Source organism: Rhincodon typus, chromosome 8 (genome assembly GCF_021869965.1).
Source record: "Rhincodon typus isolate 14 chromosome 8, sRhiTyp1.1, whole genome shotgun sequence".
NCBI lineage: Eukaryota > Metazoa > Chordata > Chondrichthyes > Orectolobiformes > Rhincodontidae > Rhincodon > Rhincodon typus.
The window spans coordinates 79,478,142-79,495,113 of NC_063339.1; the positions used below are offsets into that span (position 1 = coordinate 79,478,142).

Genomic DNA, 16,972 nt, shown 5'->3' on the forward strand with positions numbered 1-16,972 from the left:
CCTCCACAACTTGCCACCCCGCTCTCGGGAATCTCGCTTGGGTGTACTTACCGAAGGAGTTCCAGACGGCAGTGGACTTCCTCCGGCGGAACCTGCAACTCTTGATCCTGCGAGCAGCCGCTCTTTGTACGTAGACGGAGTTCTTCATGATGACCGGGAGGTTGGCCTCGATCTCAGCTTTCCTGATGCATTCCTCAAAGAACTCTGCCGGGAGACAAAGGGACAGCGTTGAGAGGTGGATCGACACAACGCTGCCACCGCCCTACCCCTTCCTTAACACCACCACACAGCCTGCCAGCTTATTATTCCAATCTATCAGCTCCTCCCCCTGCCTTCTCCGCTGTTCCGCACATTCATCCTGGAGCTTTAACGGAGTGGCGGTACTACTGCCTCACAAGCGCCAGGAACCCAAGTTCGATTCCACCCTCGGGCGACTGTCTGTTTGGAGTTTGCACGTTCTCTCTGTGTCTGCGTGGGTTTCCTCCCACAGTCCCAGGGATGTGCAGGCAAGGTGGATTAGCCATGCTAAATGTAGGGTCCAGGGTATTGGGTGGGGTCCTGTTTCGAAGGTCGGCGCGGAATTAAATGAGCTCCGAAGGCCCCGCATCCAAGAGCTATAATTCCAACCACGATACAGTTGAAATGAATCAACATAATTGCAACTTTGCATGCATGAATGGCCTCTTTCTGCACCGTGTGGATTCCTACACAGCCGTAACTTCATGTGGTTTTAGCACAAGGCCGGGCAGATTTAAAACAGAAACGAGGAGGAATGACTTCTCACCAAGGGTCATAAATCTGTGGAATTCACTGGCTCAGAGGGAGGTCGTTGAATAAATTTGAGGAGGATTTTAAATCAGGAATGGGTTGAAAGGTTATGGAGAGAGGGGAGGAAAGTGGCTTCGGGGTCGAGATAAGATCAGCCATAATCCTGTTAAATGATGGAGCGACCTCGAGGGGCTGAATGACCTACTCCTGCTCCTGGTTCTAGGCCTTGGTGCTTCATGATGCTCAACCCTCCCCTGTTACAAAAAAAAAGTTATCAAGTCCCATCTTGTGAAATTTCCAACTGACCCCCACCCCTATTCTAGTCTGTTTGAGGCGAGAAACTTCCAGAAGTGCCCCTTGTCTGAGGGGGTCACGTTGCCCCTTTTAGGCCTAGCTGTAGTATGAAGGCTTTGGCCCCTTTCCTTTGACTCCCACCCATGTGAGGAAATAATTTCTCTCTAATCATCCTGGGCCACAAAAGTGCAAAGACCGCAGCATAAGGGGATACCCAGCCCAAGGAAGTACACTGAAGGCCTCAAGTCAGGCTGCAGGCCTGTTGCTGCATCATTTATAAACTGGTCTTTGGAGGGTGCTTCCACCTTTAGGTGCCTCTCCCTAGGCATTGCTGCCCCATCCTGTGCTGCCTGCCCTCAGACTGTGCCCCCAACAAAAATCTCCTCCATTCCCCCGCCAGCGCTGCTTAATCACAGGGGCTCCCATTCCCCAAGGGATTCCAGTGGTCAGCCGTGCTCTGACCCAGGCAGGCCCAAGATGAAGCCCAACATCAGTCAAAGGATTCCGCTTTAGTCTGAGAAGCAAAGACATTCTCAAAGTTTGGCTATTTGTTGGGCTGCCGGCATCAGTCCAAGGATGTGCAGACTGGTCATGGGAAATTCACTACCCCAGAAAGCGGTGGACAGTGGGACATTCAGAAAATTTAAGGAGGATATAGACAGATTTTAAATCGGTAATGCGTTGAAGGGCTATGGAGAGAGGGGAGGAAATTGGAGATGAGGTCAAGATAAGATCAGCCATGATCCCATTAAATGATGGAGTGGGCTCAAGGGGCTGAATGGTCCACTCCTGCTCCTGGTTCTGTAGCGTCCACGGATGTGCAGACTAGGTGGTTTAGATATGGAAAATGTGGGGTTTAAGGGGTCTGGGTGGGATGATCTTTGAAGGTCAGTGCAGATCTGATGGGCCAAATGGACTCTTTGCGCACTGTAGGGATTCTACGATTCTATGATCTGGAATAAGTGAAGAAAGGACTGAGATGGGGAGAAATGTCTTCACTCAGAGTGGTTAGCCTGTGGAATTCTCTGCCACAGAGAGCAGTTGAGGCTAAAACGTTGAATATTTTCAAGAAGGAGTTAGACCTAGTTCTTGGGGTTACAGGGATCGAAGGGTATGGGCAGAAAGCAGAAGCAGCAGACTGAGTTGGATGGTCAGTTTGATGAATGGCAGAGCAGGCTCAAAGGCCTGAATAGCTTACTTCTGCTCCTATCTTCCATATTTCTGCGTAAAGCTTTTCCTTGCTCCTTTGCCAAACATCACAAAATATCATTTCCTAGCAATGAAGCCTAAGCATAGAATCCCATTGGAATGGAGATTGATTTATGAGTGTCAAATATCACATAAAGGAGAGAGGGCCCACTATCACATTCACTCCTGGACATTACATACACCCCAATCTTCTTAAAAGCATTGTGAAAACACCCTATTTTTTAATTTACTCATGGGATGAGGGCATCTCTGACTAGACCAGCATTTATTACCCATCCGTAAATGGCCAGAGGCCATTAAGAGCCAACCACATCAGGTCTGGAGACCAGGTAAAGATGGCAGATTTCCTTCCTTAAAGGACATTAGTGAACCAGATGGGTTTTTCCTGACAATTGACAATGGATTCATGGTCATCAAAAGACTCTCAATTCCAGACTTTTATTGAATTCAAATTCCAACATCTGCCTTGGCAGGATTTGAACCCAGGTCCCCAGAACATTAGCTGATTTTCTGGGATAATACCACTTCTATGGGTCTTCAATAGTAAATAACTTACAGTGGGGGAGGGGGGGTGCGGAAACAGGGCATCCATACTTACAAATCCATTTGGAAAGGTGGCCCTTGGAAACTCAGAGACACTGGCCTTGTCCATGTGGTACATTTATGTAGCGTCGCTCTGATTCTGCTCAAGTCAGCACCGCGTTGTTTCCAAGCTCTCCTTCCTGCGCCTATAACTGACCTTACTTTTCAAAACTGACCACTCAACTCTGCCTAAAAACTGGGTCATTCTCACTGAGAACTACGCTGTAAGGAATTGCGGCCACCACTGGGATGACTCACCTGATCTTTTCTGCATTATGTTGTTGGCCATGTCGTCACTTCCTGTCATAGCTCCTAGTTCAAGCTGCGGTCTCACGTCTCTCCCCCCAGTACTCCCTCTCCTGCTTTCCGAAGCAGCCAGCAATTGGGGTTCAGCAAACGAAGGGTTGCTTGGTGGGCCAGTACAGCCATGATGGGCCAAATGGCCTCCACGGTCACCATAACCGCTCCGCAATTCTCAGCAGAGTGGGGAAGCTCCCTGATGCCTCTTTGCAAACACCCTGCAATGCCCTCAGCTCAGCTGCGCCATGAGGGACAGCTTTGCTCAGCAGGAGCCAGTTATTTGCATTGTAAGGAGTAAGCCTTCCTGCTCTGCCCAACCTTCCCCCCATACACCCCTCCCCCACCCCAAGCTCAACATTACCCCAACCCTGATCCTGGGGATGCAGTTATTGAGGTAATACCCCCTCAATAGCAGCTCATGGTAGCCTTCAGGGAACAGCGTCCTGCCCCCTAATTAGCTCCTGGATATAAGCCATTGCTGTTGAGTAGGGGCTAGCAGGATTGCCTGAGACCAGGTAGAACAAGTAACCAGATGATTATTGTGGGTGTGCACTGGACTGGTATCTTGCTTTGGGGAATACGTAACTTATGAACGGATCTCTCATACATTAGAGTTGATCTTTCTCTGCACCTTCTCTCCAACTGTAACACGATATTCTGAATTCTGTTCCATACTTAGGTCAGGTACAATTTGTCTGGATAGCATGCAAAACAATACCTTTTACTACACCTCGGTACAGGTGACAATAATAAATCAAGTCAAATTCCAGCAGATCATCAACAATTCCAAAGAACAAGGGTGGGAGTATTTGCCATTGCAATTGTGTGCTCTGTTCCCCTTTCTCACTTACTCCCTGTTTTGAGCCTCTGTTAAACACCCAGGGGTTAAAAACGTGAGTGTTATTCCAGTTCACACACTACAAACTCCAAGCCCACTGATTTGTTGTGTACTCTCATGCTTGAAGGATTAGAGACAGAAAGCAAGAAACCTCGTGTCAGTTAGCCTAGCATCTGTCATTGGCAAAATGCTAGAGCCCCATCATTAAGAAAGACACAACATAAATTGAGAAATGTTAACACAATCAAACAGTCAACACTCTGAAGCCTGTTCAGGACGAATTTCACAGGTTTTATGAAAGGGAAATCATGTTTAACAAGATTCCTTTTAACAAGATTCCTAGCATTCTTTGAGAACATATCATAGAATCCCTACAGTGTGGAAACTGGCCCTTCAGCACAACAACTCTCAGAGCACCCCACCCAGACCCATTACCATTTCCCTGTAACCCATCTACACATCTACACATCCCTGAACACTACAGACAATTTAGCACGGCCAATCCACTTAGCCTGCGCATCTTTGGACTGTGGGAGGAAACCAGAGCACCCAGAGGAAACCCACACAGACACAGGGAGAATGTGCAAACTCCACACAGACAAGCACCTGAAGGTGGAATTGAACCTGAGTCCTTGGTGCTGTGAGGCAGCAGTGCTAACCACTGAGCCACCGTGCCACCCTATAACAAGCAGAGTTAATAAGGGGGGGCCGGTCGATGTAGCAAAATTGGATTTCCAGAAACATTCAATAAGGTGCCACCTAAAATGTTATTGCACAAGATAGGAGCTTGCAGTATTTGGGGGGTAATGTATTAGCATGGATTGAGGATTGGTTGATGCACAGAAGACTGAGAATCAGGATTAATAGGTCTTTTTCAGGTTGGAAAGATGTAACTAGTAGAGTGCCACAACGGTGAGTCTCAGGGCCTCAATTATTTACCACAGCAAACTTTTTATTATCCGGCATCTATAGGACCAGAAGTGTGCCAGTTGATCAAATATTCCAGATAATCAAGAGGTCCATATAATCAAAGTAAAAACACATGCTAAGTAATAGAAATATAATGCAGGGGGTATACACATCACTATTATACTTTATTTACAGCATCAATCACTTAAATAATAATGCAATTCTCTCTTAAATAAAACTTACCAGCAGAGAGCCTTCTCAATCACATCCACAACTGACTACTCAGACATCGTGGAGATTGCAGTATTTGAGGTGAAATTGACTCGAAATTGAATCAACTGTTGATATTTCACGTGGCTATTTGATTAAACAACAAGTACATTTACATTGAGGTAAATAAATTTTTAAAAATACAGTAATTGGGCAGAATAGTACAGTAAACCCTTCGTATTTGAAGAGCATTATTTTTGCTGGTTTATCAAGAGTGCCGGTTAAAACAAAGTTTGCTGTGTTTATAGTAATGACTTGGAGGAAGGAGCAGAACATAACAAATTCAAATTTACTGATGATACAAAAATAGGTGGGAGGGCATGTTGTGATGAGGACATAAGGAATCTGTAAGGGGATATAAACAGGTTAAGTGGGTGGGTAAGGACATGGAAGATGGAGTTTAAAGTAGGAAAGCATAGTGTCATGCACTTTGGTCACAGGTATCAAATGGCAGACTATTATTTACAGGCAGAGACTGCAACAAAGTGTAGCACAGAGGGATCTGGGTGTTCTTGTGCATAAAACATAAAATTTTAGCATGGAGATGCAGCAAGGAATTAAGAAGGCAAATGGAATTTGACCGTTATTGCTAAAGTGGTTGGAGTTTAAAAACTGGGAAGTCCTGTTACAACTGTGTCGAGTGCTAGTGAGGCTACACCTGGAATACTGTGTAGTTTTAATCCCTGTATTTAAGGAAGGATGTACTGCAATTGGAGTTGGTTCAAAAGAGATTCACTAGGCTCATTCCTGGGTTGAAGGAGTTGACTTAACTTTATTTATTAGAGTTTAGGAGAATGAGGGGTATCTTATAAAAACATCCACAATTCTGAGGAGACTTGAAAGAGTGGATGCAAAGAAGATGTTTCTATTTGTGAGAGAATCTTGAAATTAAATACCATGGGCAGCATGGGTGGCTCAATGATTAGCACTGCTGCATCACAGCACCAGGGACCTGATTTGATTCCAGTCTTGGGCAACTGCCTGTTTTCACATTCTCCCTGTGTCTGCGAGGGTTTCCTCCGGGTGCTCCGGTTTCCTCCCACAGTCAAAAAGATGTGCAGGCTAAGTGGATTGGTCATGCTAAATTGCCTGTAGTGTCCAGGGATATGTAGGCGAATGGATTAGCCAAGAGAAATGCAGGCATACAGGGATAGGGTAGGGGGTTGGATTGGGTGGGGTGCTCTTTGGAGGGTCAGTGTGGGCCAAATGGCCCACTCCCACACTGTAGAGATTCTATGATTCTAAAGGACACGGTTAGAGAATAGAGACACATTCATTTAAACAGAGATAGGAGGAAAATTCTTCTCCAAGAGGATGGCAAATATCTGGAAATCTCTATCCCAAAGAGTTGTGGAGGCCAGTGAAAGTGTTTAAAGCGGGGGAGGCGGGTAGATAGATTTTAGAACATAGAACATAGAACATTACAGCGCAGTACAGGCCCTTCGGCCCTCGATGTTGCGCCGACCTGTGAAACCAATCTGAAGCCCATCTAACCTAAACTATTCCATTATCATCCATATGTTTATCCAATGACCATTTAAATGCCCTTAAAGTGGGCGAGTCTACTATTTTTGCAGGCAGGGCATTCCACGCCCTTACTACTCTCTGAGTAAAGAACCTACCTCTGACATCTGTCTTATATCTATCACCCCTCAATTTAAAGCTATGTCCCCTCGTGCTAGCCATCACCATCCGAGGAAAAAGGCTCCCACTGTCCACCCTATCTAATCCTCTGATCATCTTGTATGTCTCTATCAAGTCACCTCTTAACCTTCTTCTCTCTAACGAAAATAGCCTCAAAACCCTCAGCCTTTCCTCATAAGACCTTCCCTCCATACCAGGCAACATCCTGGTAAATCTCCTCTGCACCCTTTCCAATGCTTCCACATCCTTCCTATAATGCGGTGACCAGAACTGTACGCAATACTCCAAGTGCGGCCGCACCAGAGTTTTGTACAGCTGCAACATGACCTCATGGCTCCGAAAATCAATCCCTCTACCAATAAAACCTAACATACTGTACGCCTTCTTAACAACGCTATCAACCTGGGTGGCAACTTTCAGTGATCTATGTACATGGACACCGAGATCTTTCTGCTCATCCACACTGCCAAGAATCTTACCATTAGCCCAGTACTCTGTATTCCTGTGAAAGTGAATCACCTCACACTTTTCCGCATTAAACTCCATTTGGCACCTCTCAGCCCAGCTCTGCAGCTTATCTATGTCCCTCTGTAACCTGCAACATCCTTCCGCACTATCCACAACTCCACCGACTTTGGTGTCATCCGCAAATTTACTAACCCATCCTTCTACGCCCTCATCCAGGTCATTTATAAAAATGACAAACAGCAGTGGCCCCAAAACAGATCCTTGAGGTACACCACTAGTAACTGAACTCCAGGATGAACATTTCCCATCAACCACCACCCTCTGTCTTCTTACAGCTAGCCAATTTCTGATCCAAACCGCTAAATCACCCTCAATCCCATGCCTCCGTATTTTCTGCAATAGCCTACCATGGGGAACCTTATCAAACGCTTTACTGAAATCCAAATACACCACATCAACCGCTTTACCCTCATCCACCTGTTTGGTCACCTTCTCGAAGAACTCAATAAGGTTTGTGAGGCACGACCTACCCTTCACAAAACCGTGTTGACTATCCCTAATCAAATTATTCCTTTCTAGATGATTATAAATCCTATCTCTTATAATCCTTTCCAACACTTTACCCACAACCGAAGTAAGGCTCACTGGTCTATAATTACCAGGGTTGTCTCTACTCCCCTTCTTGAACAAGGGGACAACATTTGCTAGTCTCCAGTCTTCTGGCACTATTCCTGAAGACAATGACGACATAAAGATCAAAGCCAAAGGCTCTGCAATCTCCTCTCTAGCTTCCCAGAGAATCCTAGGATAAATCCCATCCGGCCCAGGGGACTTATCTATTTTCACACCTTCCAGAATTGCTAACACCTCCTCCCTATGAACCTCAATCCCGTCTAGTCTAATAGACTGTATCTCAGTATTCTCCTCGACTACATTGTCTTTTTCCTGTGTGAATACTGACGAAAAATATTCATTTAGCACCTCTCCTATCTCTTCGGACTCCACGCACAACTTCCCATTACTGTCCTTGACCGGCCCCAATCTTACTGTAGTCATTCTTTTATTCCTGACATACCTATAGAAAGCTTTAGGGTTTTCCTTGATCCTACCTGCTAAAGACTTCTCATGTCCCCTCCTGGCTCTTCTTAGCTCTCTCTTTAGGTCCTTCCTGGCTAACTTGTAACTCTCAAGCGCCCTCACTGAGCCTTCACGCCTCATCTCTACATAAGCCTCCTTCTTCCTCTTGACAAGAGATTCAACTTCTTTAGTAAACCACGGTTCCCTCGCTCGACCACTTCCTCCCTGCCTGACAGGTACATACTTCTCAAGGACACGCAGTAGCTGTTCCTTGAACAAGCTCCACATTTCAATTGTGCCCAGCCCCTGCAGTTTCCTTCTCCATCCTATGCATCCTAAATCTTGCCTCATCGCCTCATAATTGCCTTTCCCCCAGCTATAACTCTTGCCCTGCTTTATATACCGATCCCTTTCCATCGCTAAAGTAAACGTAACCGAATTGTGGTCACTATCACCAAAGTGCTCTCCTACCTCCAAATCTAACACCTGGCCTGGTTCATTACCCAGTACCAAATCCAATGTGGCCTCGCCTCTTGTTGGCCTATCTACATACTGTGTCAGGAAACTCTCCTGCACACATTGGACAAAAACTGACCCATCTGAAGTACTCGAACTATAGCGTTTCCAGTCAATATTTGGAAAGTTAAAGTCCCCCATAACAACTACCCTGTTACTTTCGCTCCTATCCAGAATTATCTTTGCAATCTTTTCCTCTACATCTCTGGAACTTTTCGGAGGCCTATAGAAAACTCCCAACAGGGTGACCTCTCCTTTCCTGGTTCTAACCTCAGCCCATACTACGTCAGTAGATGAGTTGTCATCAAACGTCCTTTCTGCCACCGTAATACTGTCCTTGACTAACAATGCCACACCTCCCCCTCTTTTACCACCTTCCCTGATCTTACTGAAACATCTAAACCCCGGAACCTGCAACAACCATTCCTGTCCCTGCTCTATCCATGTCTCCGAAATGGCCACAACATCGAAGTCCCAGGTACCAACCCATGCTGCAAGTTCACCCACCTTATTCCGGATGCTCCTGGCATTGAAGTAGACACAGTTCAAACCACCTTCCTGCCTGCTGGTACACTCCTGCGATAGGGTTGAAACCTTATTTATGACCTCACTACTCTCAACCTCCTGTACACTGGAGCTACAATTCAGGTTCCCACCCCCCTGTTGAATTACTTTAAACCCTCCCGAAGAGCATTAGCAAATTTCCCCCCCAGGATATTGGTACCCCTCTGGTTCAGGTGTAGACCATCCCGTTTGTAGAGGTCCCACCTACCCCAGAATGAGCCCCAATTATCCAGGTATCTGAATCCCTCCCTCCTGCACCATCCCTGTAGCCACGTGTTCAACTGCTCTCTCTCCCTATTCCTCGGATTTTGGAAATATTGGGGAGGTGAGGGCTATGAGGAGCTGGTTATAAAGAGGCGAGGGTCTGGAGCAGGTCAGCCATTGAATGGTGGGGCTATTGGCCAATTGAGGGCCTGAATGACCTCCTCCTGTTCCTATTTCTTATGTCATTCTGTCAGCCAGCTCAGCAGCTTCAAATGAACCAAATGTTCATTGGTTTGACTCTGTTGGCAGTTTGTTAACCTCCAAGTTATACGGCTCTCATTGAGCTAAGGCAAGCTTTCCCAAGCTGTAGGTGGTCTTCTCTCTGTCTCTTTTGTAGCCCTTGACCTGTTGAGAGAGTTGGGTTCCATACACCCAAATATGCCCTGGGTTCAGCAGCAAGGAGTCTTCTAGATGAGCCTGCACTCCACCCATGGTAACACCACGTATTGGCCTTAATAGGACAATGTGTGGGAATGCAAGTGCATGTCAGGATATTGGGAGCGGAGAGGTGAGTTTTGGGGAAAACATAATTGAAGGGGAGTAAAGTGGACAGATATGGAATGCCTAGACTGTCTGAATGATCTTCTTCTGAAAATAAAAGACCGAATACCAGATACTCCATAAACATATTCGCAACCACTCCCCTGCTGGCCTCACACCATTCACCATATGTTTTACATTGACCTGTACTGACTCCAGCCTCAATTCTTGAAACTATTGTCCTTGTTTTTAACATTCAACCATGGGCTCATCCACTCTTCATTTTGCTAACTGCCTCCAACCCTACAGACTCACAGACACGGTGGTCCTCCAATCCTGGCATCTGTCCAGTCACCCATTCCCCTTCATCCCACCATTGGTGGCCATGTTTTCAAGTGCCTGAGTTTGAAAACATTCAAATTCCCTCCCTTAACCTCTCCATCTCTCCCTTTCTCCTTCGTTAAGGCACTCCTTTAAGACTCACCTCTGACTAAGTGCTCGGTCACCAGTCCTAATATTTCCTGGCCAACATTTACATCCACTCCAACAGATCACCTGCTTGTCCATCGCATCACTGCCATGGGATCTTGCTGTGTATGAGTTGCTGCCACGTTCCCAATGACTGATTCATCGCGAAGCCACAAAGTCACAAATGGTGCTAGGCAAATGCAAACCCTTTCTTGACATGGCTCGCTGCGAATTTTGTTGAATAAATTTTGGCCAGGAGACTGGAGAATACCAACCTGCTCTTCTTCCAATGGCCATGGCATCTCTGGCGTCCATTGGGTGAGATGAGACAGGACCTCGGTGTGATGTCCCATACAAAATAAGAAGGCAGCTACAACAGTGCAGCACTTCCTCAGTGCCGTGCGGGAGCACCAGTCTAATTCTTCACCCAGTAACTGCCCCTCAGCTGACAGTCATCTTTCGGCACTAGCCACCACCATCACTTACTTCTCAACTCGCCCACGTCTCCTTTCATTCGCTCGTTTTTCTCCACCGTACGTTCAGCCGAGCTCAGGCCCTGCTCCAGCCTCTGCAAAGCTTCCTCCGCTTCTTGCAGTCTACGTTCCAGCTCTGCACGGGATTTAATCTCCTCCTAGCAGAGGGGAGAAAGGAAGAAAAGGTCAACTTTCGTAAGAAAGAGCTGGCGACATCTGGGGCCCAAAACAATCCATCTTTCTGTCACTTCGTCCGTGTCTAACTCTTCCTCAGTTGATCCTCTTAGTTTTGACTCACCTGTCGCTCAGCACTACACTGGCAAACCCATGTTACAGTTATCAGCAAGAAAATCCCAAAGCCAAACTCTGGGCAGTTCCCTCAATACTGCCTGCTTCCCAGGCACAACATTCCTCCACGAGTGAGCTGCTACTTTCCACTCTGCTGACTTGTTTCCTCTCCACAGTGCTCCCTGTATCCCGACAGCTTTGCATTTTACTGACCCCACACTGTGAAAGCTCCATCATTGCTCCCCTCTCCCTCGGAAATTTGGCTGCCTGCTGTTAGCACAGATATTCCTCTAGTTGCTCAAGGATTGGGTGTGGCTTTTCCCAGGTTGTGTGACCGCAGGCTATTCGGCTGAATGGGGCATCATGGCACATAGAATCATACCGTATTCACACGGTCCGGAAGTACGGATCACAACCAGGCATAGCCTGAACAAGTGTGTAATCTCGGGGATTCTGGTGTAGTGTGGGAGTTCAGCGCAAAGGGAAGAGATGCTTCCCCCCGACCCCCAACTTTTTTGTTGATTCATAGTTTGTAAAGTTTTTTTTAACAGGATAAATTGAACCTGAGGATCGGGAACCGAGCACAAAGCATAGGAAAACCAGATTGTGGAGACACTCACCAGGAAGCAGAATATCACAGTGGAGCCTGTGGGGGAGGAGCTTGTGCTGAGCAGTGAGCAATAAAAATAAATATAGAATTTCATTCTGGACAGGGGTAAACAGCCCTGGAAACAGTGAGGTGATTGGCTGCTTAGGAACCAGCTTCAGGGAATGAGAAAGTAGTACAGTGGTTTGTAGTTTGTCACTAAGAAGGACAGTGTGAGAAATTTAATTTGGTGAGTATTGGGTAAGGTTGAATAAATTGCTCCTAGTTTTATCATTTGTAGTCGGTAACGCACATAATGGCAGGAGAGCTTGGCCCCGTGGAGTGCTCCTCCTGCAATAAGTGGGGAATCAGGGGCACTTCCAGTCTCCATGACTATACGTACGTGGGAAGTGCGTTCAGCTGCAGCTCCTGATTTGCCGCATGGAGTGCCTGCAGCTGTGATGGAGCTCACTATGGAGCATCCCTGAAGCTGAGAACATCATGGAAAAGCACATTTAGCGAGCTGGTCATGCCACCAGTAAGGACTACACAGAGAGAGGAGAGTTGGGTGACCACTAGAAAGACTAGTAAGTGTGGGGAGGCAACTCAGGAGTTGACTGTGACCATCTCCTTCTCAAAAAGACAGACCAAGTTAGGGGGTAGGCATTGGTGTCTCGGGGGAAGCAGCAGCAGCTGGGTTTGTGGCACCAGAGTTAGTTCTACTACCCAGCAGGGGAGGACAAAGACTGTGAGAGCTTCAGTGACAGGGGACTCAATTGCAAGGGGAGCTGACAGGGGGGTCTGTGGTGGCAAATGAGACTCTCAAATGTCATGTTGCCTCCCTGATGCCAGGGTCAGGAATGTCTCAGAGTGGCATTCTGATGAGGGAGGGTGAACAGCCAACAGGTCATGGTAAGAGTTGGTGCCAATGATATGGGTAAGGAAAATGATGTCCTGCAACAGGAGTTTAGAGAGCTGGGTAGTAGATTAAAGAGGTAAACTACTGGGGTTGTAATCTCCAGATTACTCAACTAGACTCACCACATAAACACAGTGGCTACAAGAGCAGGTCAGAAACTAGGAATAATCCTCCTGACTCCTCAAGGCCTGTCCACCGTCTAACAGGCACAAGTCAGGAGTGTGATGGAATACTCCCCACTTGCCTGGATGAGTGCAGCCCCAACAACACTCAAGAAGCTTGACACCATCCAGGACGAAGCAGCCCGCTTGACTAACACTACAACCACAAGCATTCACTCCCTCCACCACCGATGCTCAGTAGAAACCGTGTGTACGAAATGCACTGCAGAAATTCGCCAAAGATCCTCAGACAGCACCTTTCAAACGCACGACCACTTTCATCCAGAAGGAGAAGTGCAGCAGATACATGGGAATATCACCCCCTGCAAGACCCCTCTCCAAACTACTCACCATCCTGACTTGGAAATATATCACCATTCCTTCACTGTTGCTGGGTCAAAATCCTGGAATTCCCTCCCTGCTGGAATTTTGGGCCAATCCGCAGAAGGTGGACTGCTGCGGTTCAAAAAGGCAGCTCACCACCACCTTCCCAAGGGCAACTAGGGACAGGCAAGAAATGCTGGGCCCTACCAGCGATGCCCACATCCCACAAAATGCATAAATAAAAAAAATTACTGTCGAGCCATGTGCCACTGAGTGCAGGAATAGGAAGGTAGATCAGATGAAGGCGTGGCTGAAGGGACAGTGTAGGAAGGAGAGCTTTAGACTTTAGGATTGTTGGAACACTTTCTTGGGGTAGGTGGGACCTGTACAAGCTGGACAGATTGTACCTAAACTGGAGTGGGTCCAGTATCCTTGATGGAAGGTTTGCATGGGTAAGTTTTAAACTGATCTGTCAGGGGATGGAGCACAGAACAGACGTAAAGTCAGGAGCAATGTTGAATCAGATATAGAAGGAATACTAGGATACTCCAGTAGATGAAGAAGGATAAGGCATATATCTATTTTAATGCAAGGAGCCTGATTGGTAAGGTGGATGAACTTACAATTGATCAGCACGTGGGAATATGATGTTGTTGCAATCACTGAGACATGGTTGAAGGAAGGACAGGACTGGCAGCTCAACATTCCTGGGTATATAAGTTTCAGGGATGATGGGTGGATGTAAGAGAGGTGGGGAACATTGCATTATTGATAAAGGAAACCATCACTGCATAAATGAAGGAGGATGTCTCAGAAGGATCTTCAAATGAGGCCATCTTGGTAGAGCTTAGGGGCAATCACTTTACTGGAATTATACTACAGGCCTCCCAATAGTCAGAAGGAGATAGACAGGATCATAGAATCCCTAAGGTGTGGAAACAGGCCATTTGGCCCAACAAGTCTGCACCGCTCCTCTGAACAGCATCCTACACAGACCCATCCCCCTACCCTTTCCCCGTAACCCTGCATTTCCCATGGCAAACACACCTAATTTACACATCCCTAACACTATTGGGCAATTTAGTACGGTCAATCCACCTAACCTGCACATCTTTGGCCTATAGGAGGAAAGCTGAGAACCAGAGGAAACCCACACAGACATGGGAAGAACGTGCAAGCTCCACACAGACAGTCACCTGAGGCAGGAATTGAACTGGGGTCCCTAGCACTGTGAGGCAGCAGTGCTAACCACTGAGCCACTGTGCTGCCCCTTACAAGTTTGTAAGGAGCAGATATGTAGGCAAATCACAGATGGTAAGGGCGTGGAATGCCCTGCCTGCAACAGTAGTAGACTCGCCAACTTTAAGGGCATTTAAATGGTCATTGGATAAACATATGGATGATAATGGAATAGAGTAGGTTAGATGGGCTTCAGATTGGTTTCACAGGTTGGCGCAACATTGAGGGCCAAAGGGCCTGTACTGCGCTGTAATGTTCTATAGTCTATGTTCAGTATCAGGGATTTTGCTAACATCAACTGGGATTGCCTTAGTGTGAAAGGATTAGACAGGATGGAATTTTTAAATTGCATCCAGGAAAGCTTTTTGTGCCAGTACGGAGACAGTCCTACTAGAGATGGAGCAGTGTTAGACCCAATCCTAGGGAATCAAGAGTTTGAACTATCAGTGGACAAACATACTGGGGATAGTGACCATACTCTGTAAATTTGTCTAAATTGGAGGGAGGCCAATTTCAATATCATCAGACAGGATCTGACAAACATGGACTGGGAGCAGCTACTTGCAGGTAAGTCTAAATCTAGAAAGTGGGAGTTTTGAAAAAGTAGTAATATAGTGAGGGCCAAGCATGATCCTCTAAGATTGAAAGGCAAGGACAGCAAGCCAGGGGATATCGAGAATTCGATGATGGAAAAGGAAGAAAGCGTACGTCAGGTACAGAGCATTAAAAACAGGGGAGGCTCTTCAAAAGTATAGTGTTTGTAGAGGGGGCTCAAAAAATGAAATTCAGAGAGCAAAGAGTGTTAACAAAATCTTTGGCAGATGGAATTAAGGAAAGCTCCAAAGCATTTTAAGAGCAAGAGGGTTACCAGGGAATGAGTGGAACCTATTGGAGACCAAAGGAGCAACCTTTATGTGGACCCAGAGGATTTGGTTGAGGTCTTCAATGAATGTTTCTCTTATGTATTCACAGAGGAGAAAGACATTGTAGCCGGAGATTTCAGTGAGGTTCTAGAGCATATTAAAGATTAATATTAGATATCAGACATTAGATGTCATATGGGTTGTTGTTTGTTATTGGAGATTATTGTGGCCGGAGAGGATCTGAAAATTACTGCTAGGGCCCGTGATACCCCCTGCCTTGCCTCCTTCAACAGCCTGGGACAGATCTCATCTGGAATTGCAGATCTATCCACTTTTAAGGCTGCTAAGACCATCTCTCCCTCTCTGTTAATTTCTCCGAATATTTCACAGTCCTCCATCCTGACGTCTGCAACTGCATCATCCTTTTCTGTTTGGAAGTATTCATTGAAGGTTATCCCAATGTTTTCTGTGTCAATGCACATATTACCTCTGCAGTCTCAAATGGGTCCTATCTTTCCCTATTAGTCTCTTGCTTTTTACGTATTTAAAAAACACCTTTGGGTTTCCACCATTCTTCCCCCTCCAATGCTTTCTCATGCATCTTCTTAACTTTCTTAATTTTATTTTTAAGTCCTCGCCTGCAATTTTAATTTTTTCCTGCCTTTTTTGTACTCCTCTAGGAACCTAGTCATATTGAAACATCTGTATCTGCCATAAGCCTCTCTTTTTTCTCTTTAACCTTAACCTTTCTCCCTTGGTATTCAGCATTCTCCAGTCTTGGTCTCAACCTTTGTTGTTATGGGAATATACTCACACTGAACCCTTTGCTGTTTTCTCCTTAGGGAATGCCTCCTGCTACTCGAGACAGTTTTATCCGCTAATAGTGACACTTAGGCCAAACTGTATCTTAACAGAGTAAAATTAACTATTCCTCAATTTGGAATTTTTATTCCTGGCCCATTCTTTTCCCTGTCCGTAACCACCCTAAATCTAACTGAGTTATGGTCAGTATCTCAAATGCTGTTCTCCATAGACAGTAAGAACTACCGATGCTGGAGTCAGAGATAACACAATGCGGAGCTGGAGGAACACAGCAGGCCAGGCAGCATCAGAGGAGCAGGAAAGCTGACATTTCAGGTCGGGACGCTTCTTCAGAAATGGGGGATGCGGAAGGGAGATCTGAAATAAATAAATAGAGGACAGGTGGGGCTGAGGAAGGTAGGTGGGATGGTGATAGGTGAGTGCAGGTAGGCAGTGGTGGGAATTGGTCAGTGAGGTGGGAGGAGTGGAGGATAGGTGGGAGAGAAGATGGACAGGTTGTGTCAGGTCAAGGAGATGGGGATGAGAGGGAGGGCTGGATATGGGATGAGGCCAGGAGTGGGGTGATTTTAAAGCTGGTGAATTCCATGTTTAGGCCATTGTGCTGTAGGCTTCCGAGGCGGAATATGAGGTGCTGCTTCTCCAGCTT

At 46.4% G+C, this 16,972-nt stretch overlaps 1 protein-coding gene across 1 annotated transcript in view; it reads right to left on the minus strand.

The window, feature by feature from the left end:
- The window catches only part of plekhd1 (pleckstrin homology domain containing, family D (with coiled-coil domains) member 1), a 150,726-nt gene that overhangs the window by 80,810 nt on the left and 52,944 nt on the right, over positions 1 to 16,972 (minus strand). Inside the window, exons 11-12 of the mRNA XM_048600484.1 lie at positions 11,138 to 11,282; positions 52 to 204 (exon numbers count right to left, since the gene is read on the minus strand). Of these exons, the coding sequence (XP_048456441.1) occupies positions 52 to 204; positions 11,138 to 11,282 (298 nt within the window). The remainder of the gene's footprint in view (positions 1 to 51; positions 205 to 11,137; positions 11,283 to 16,972) is intronic.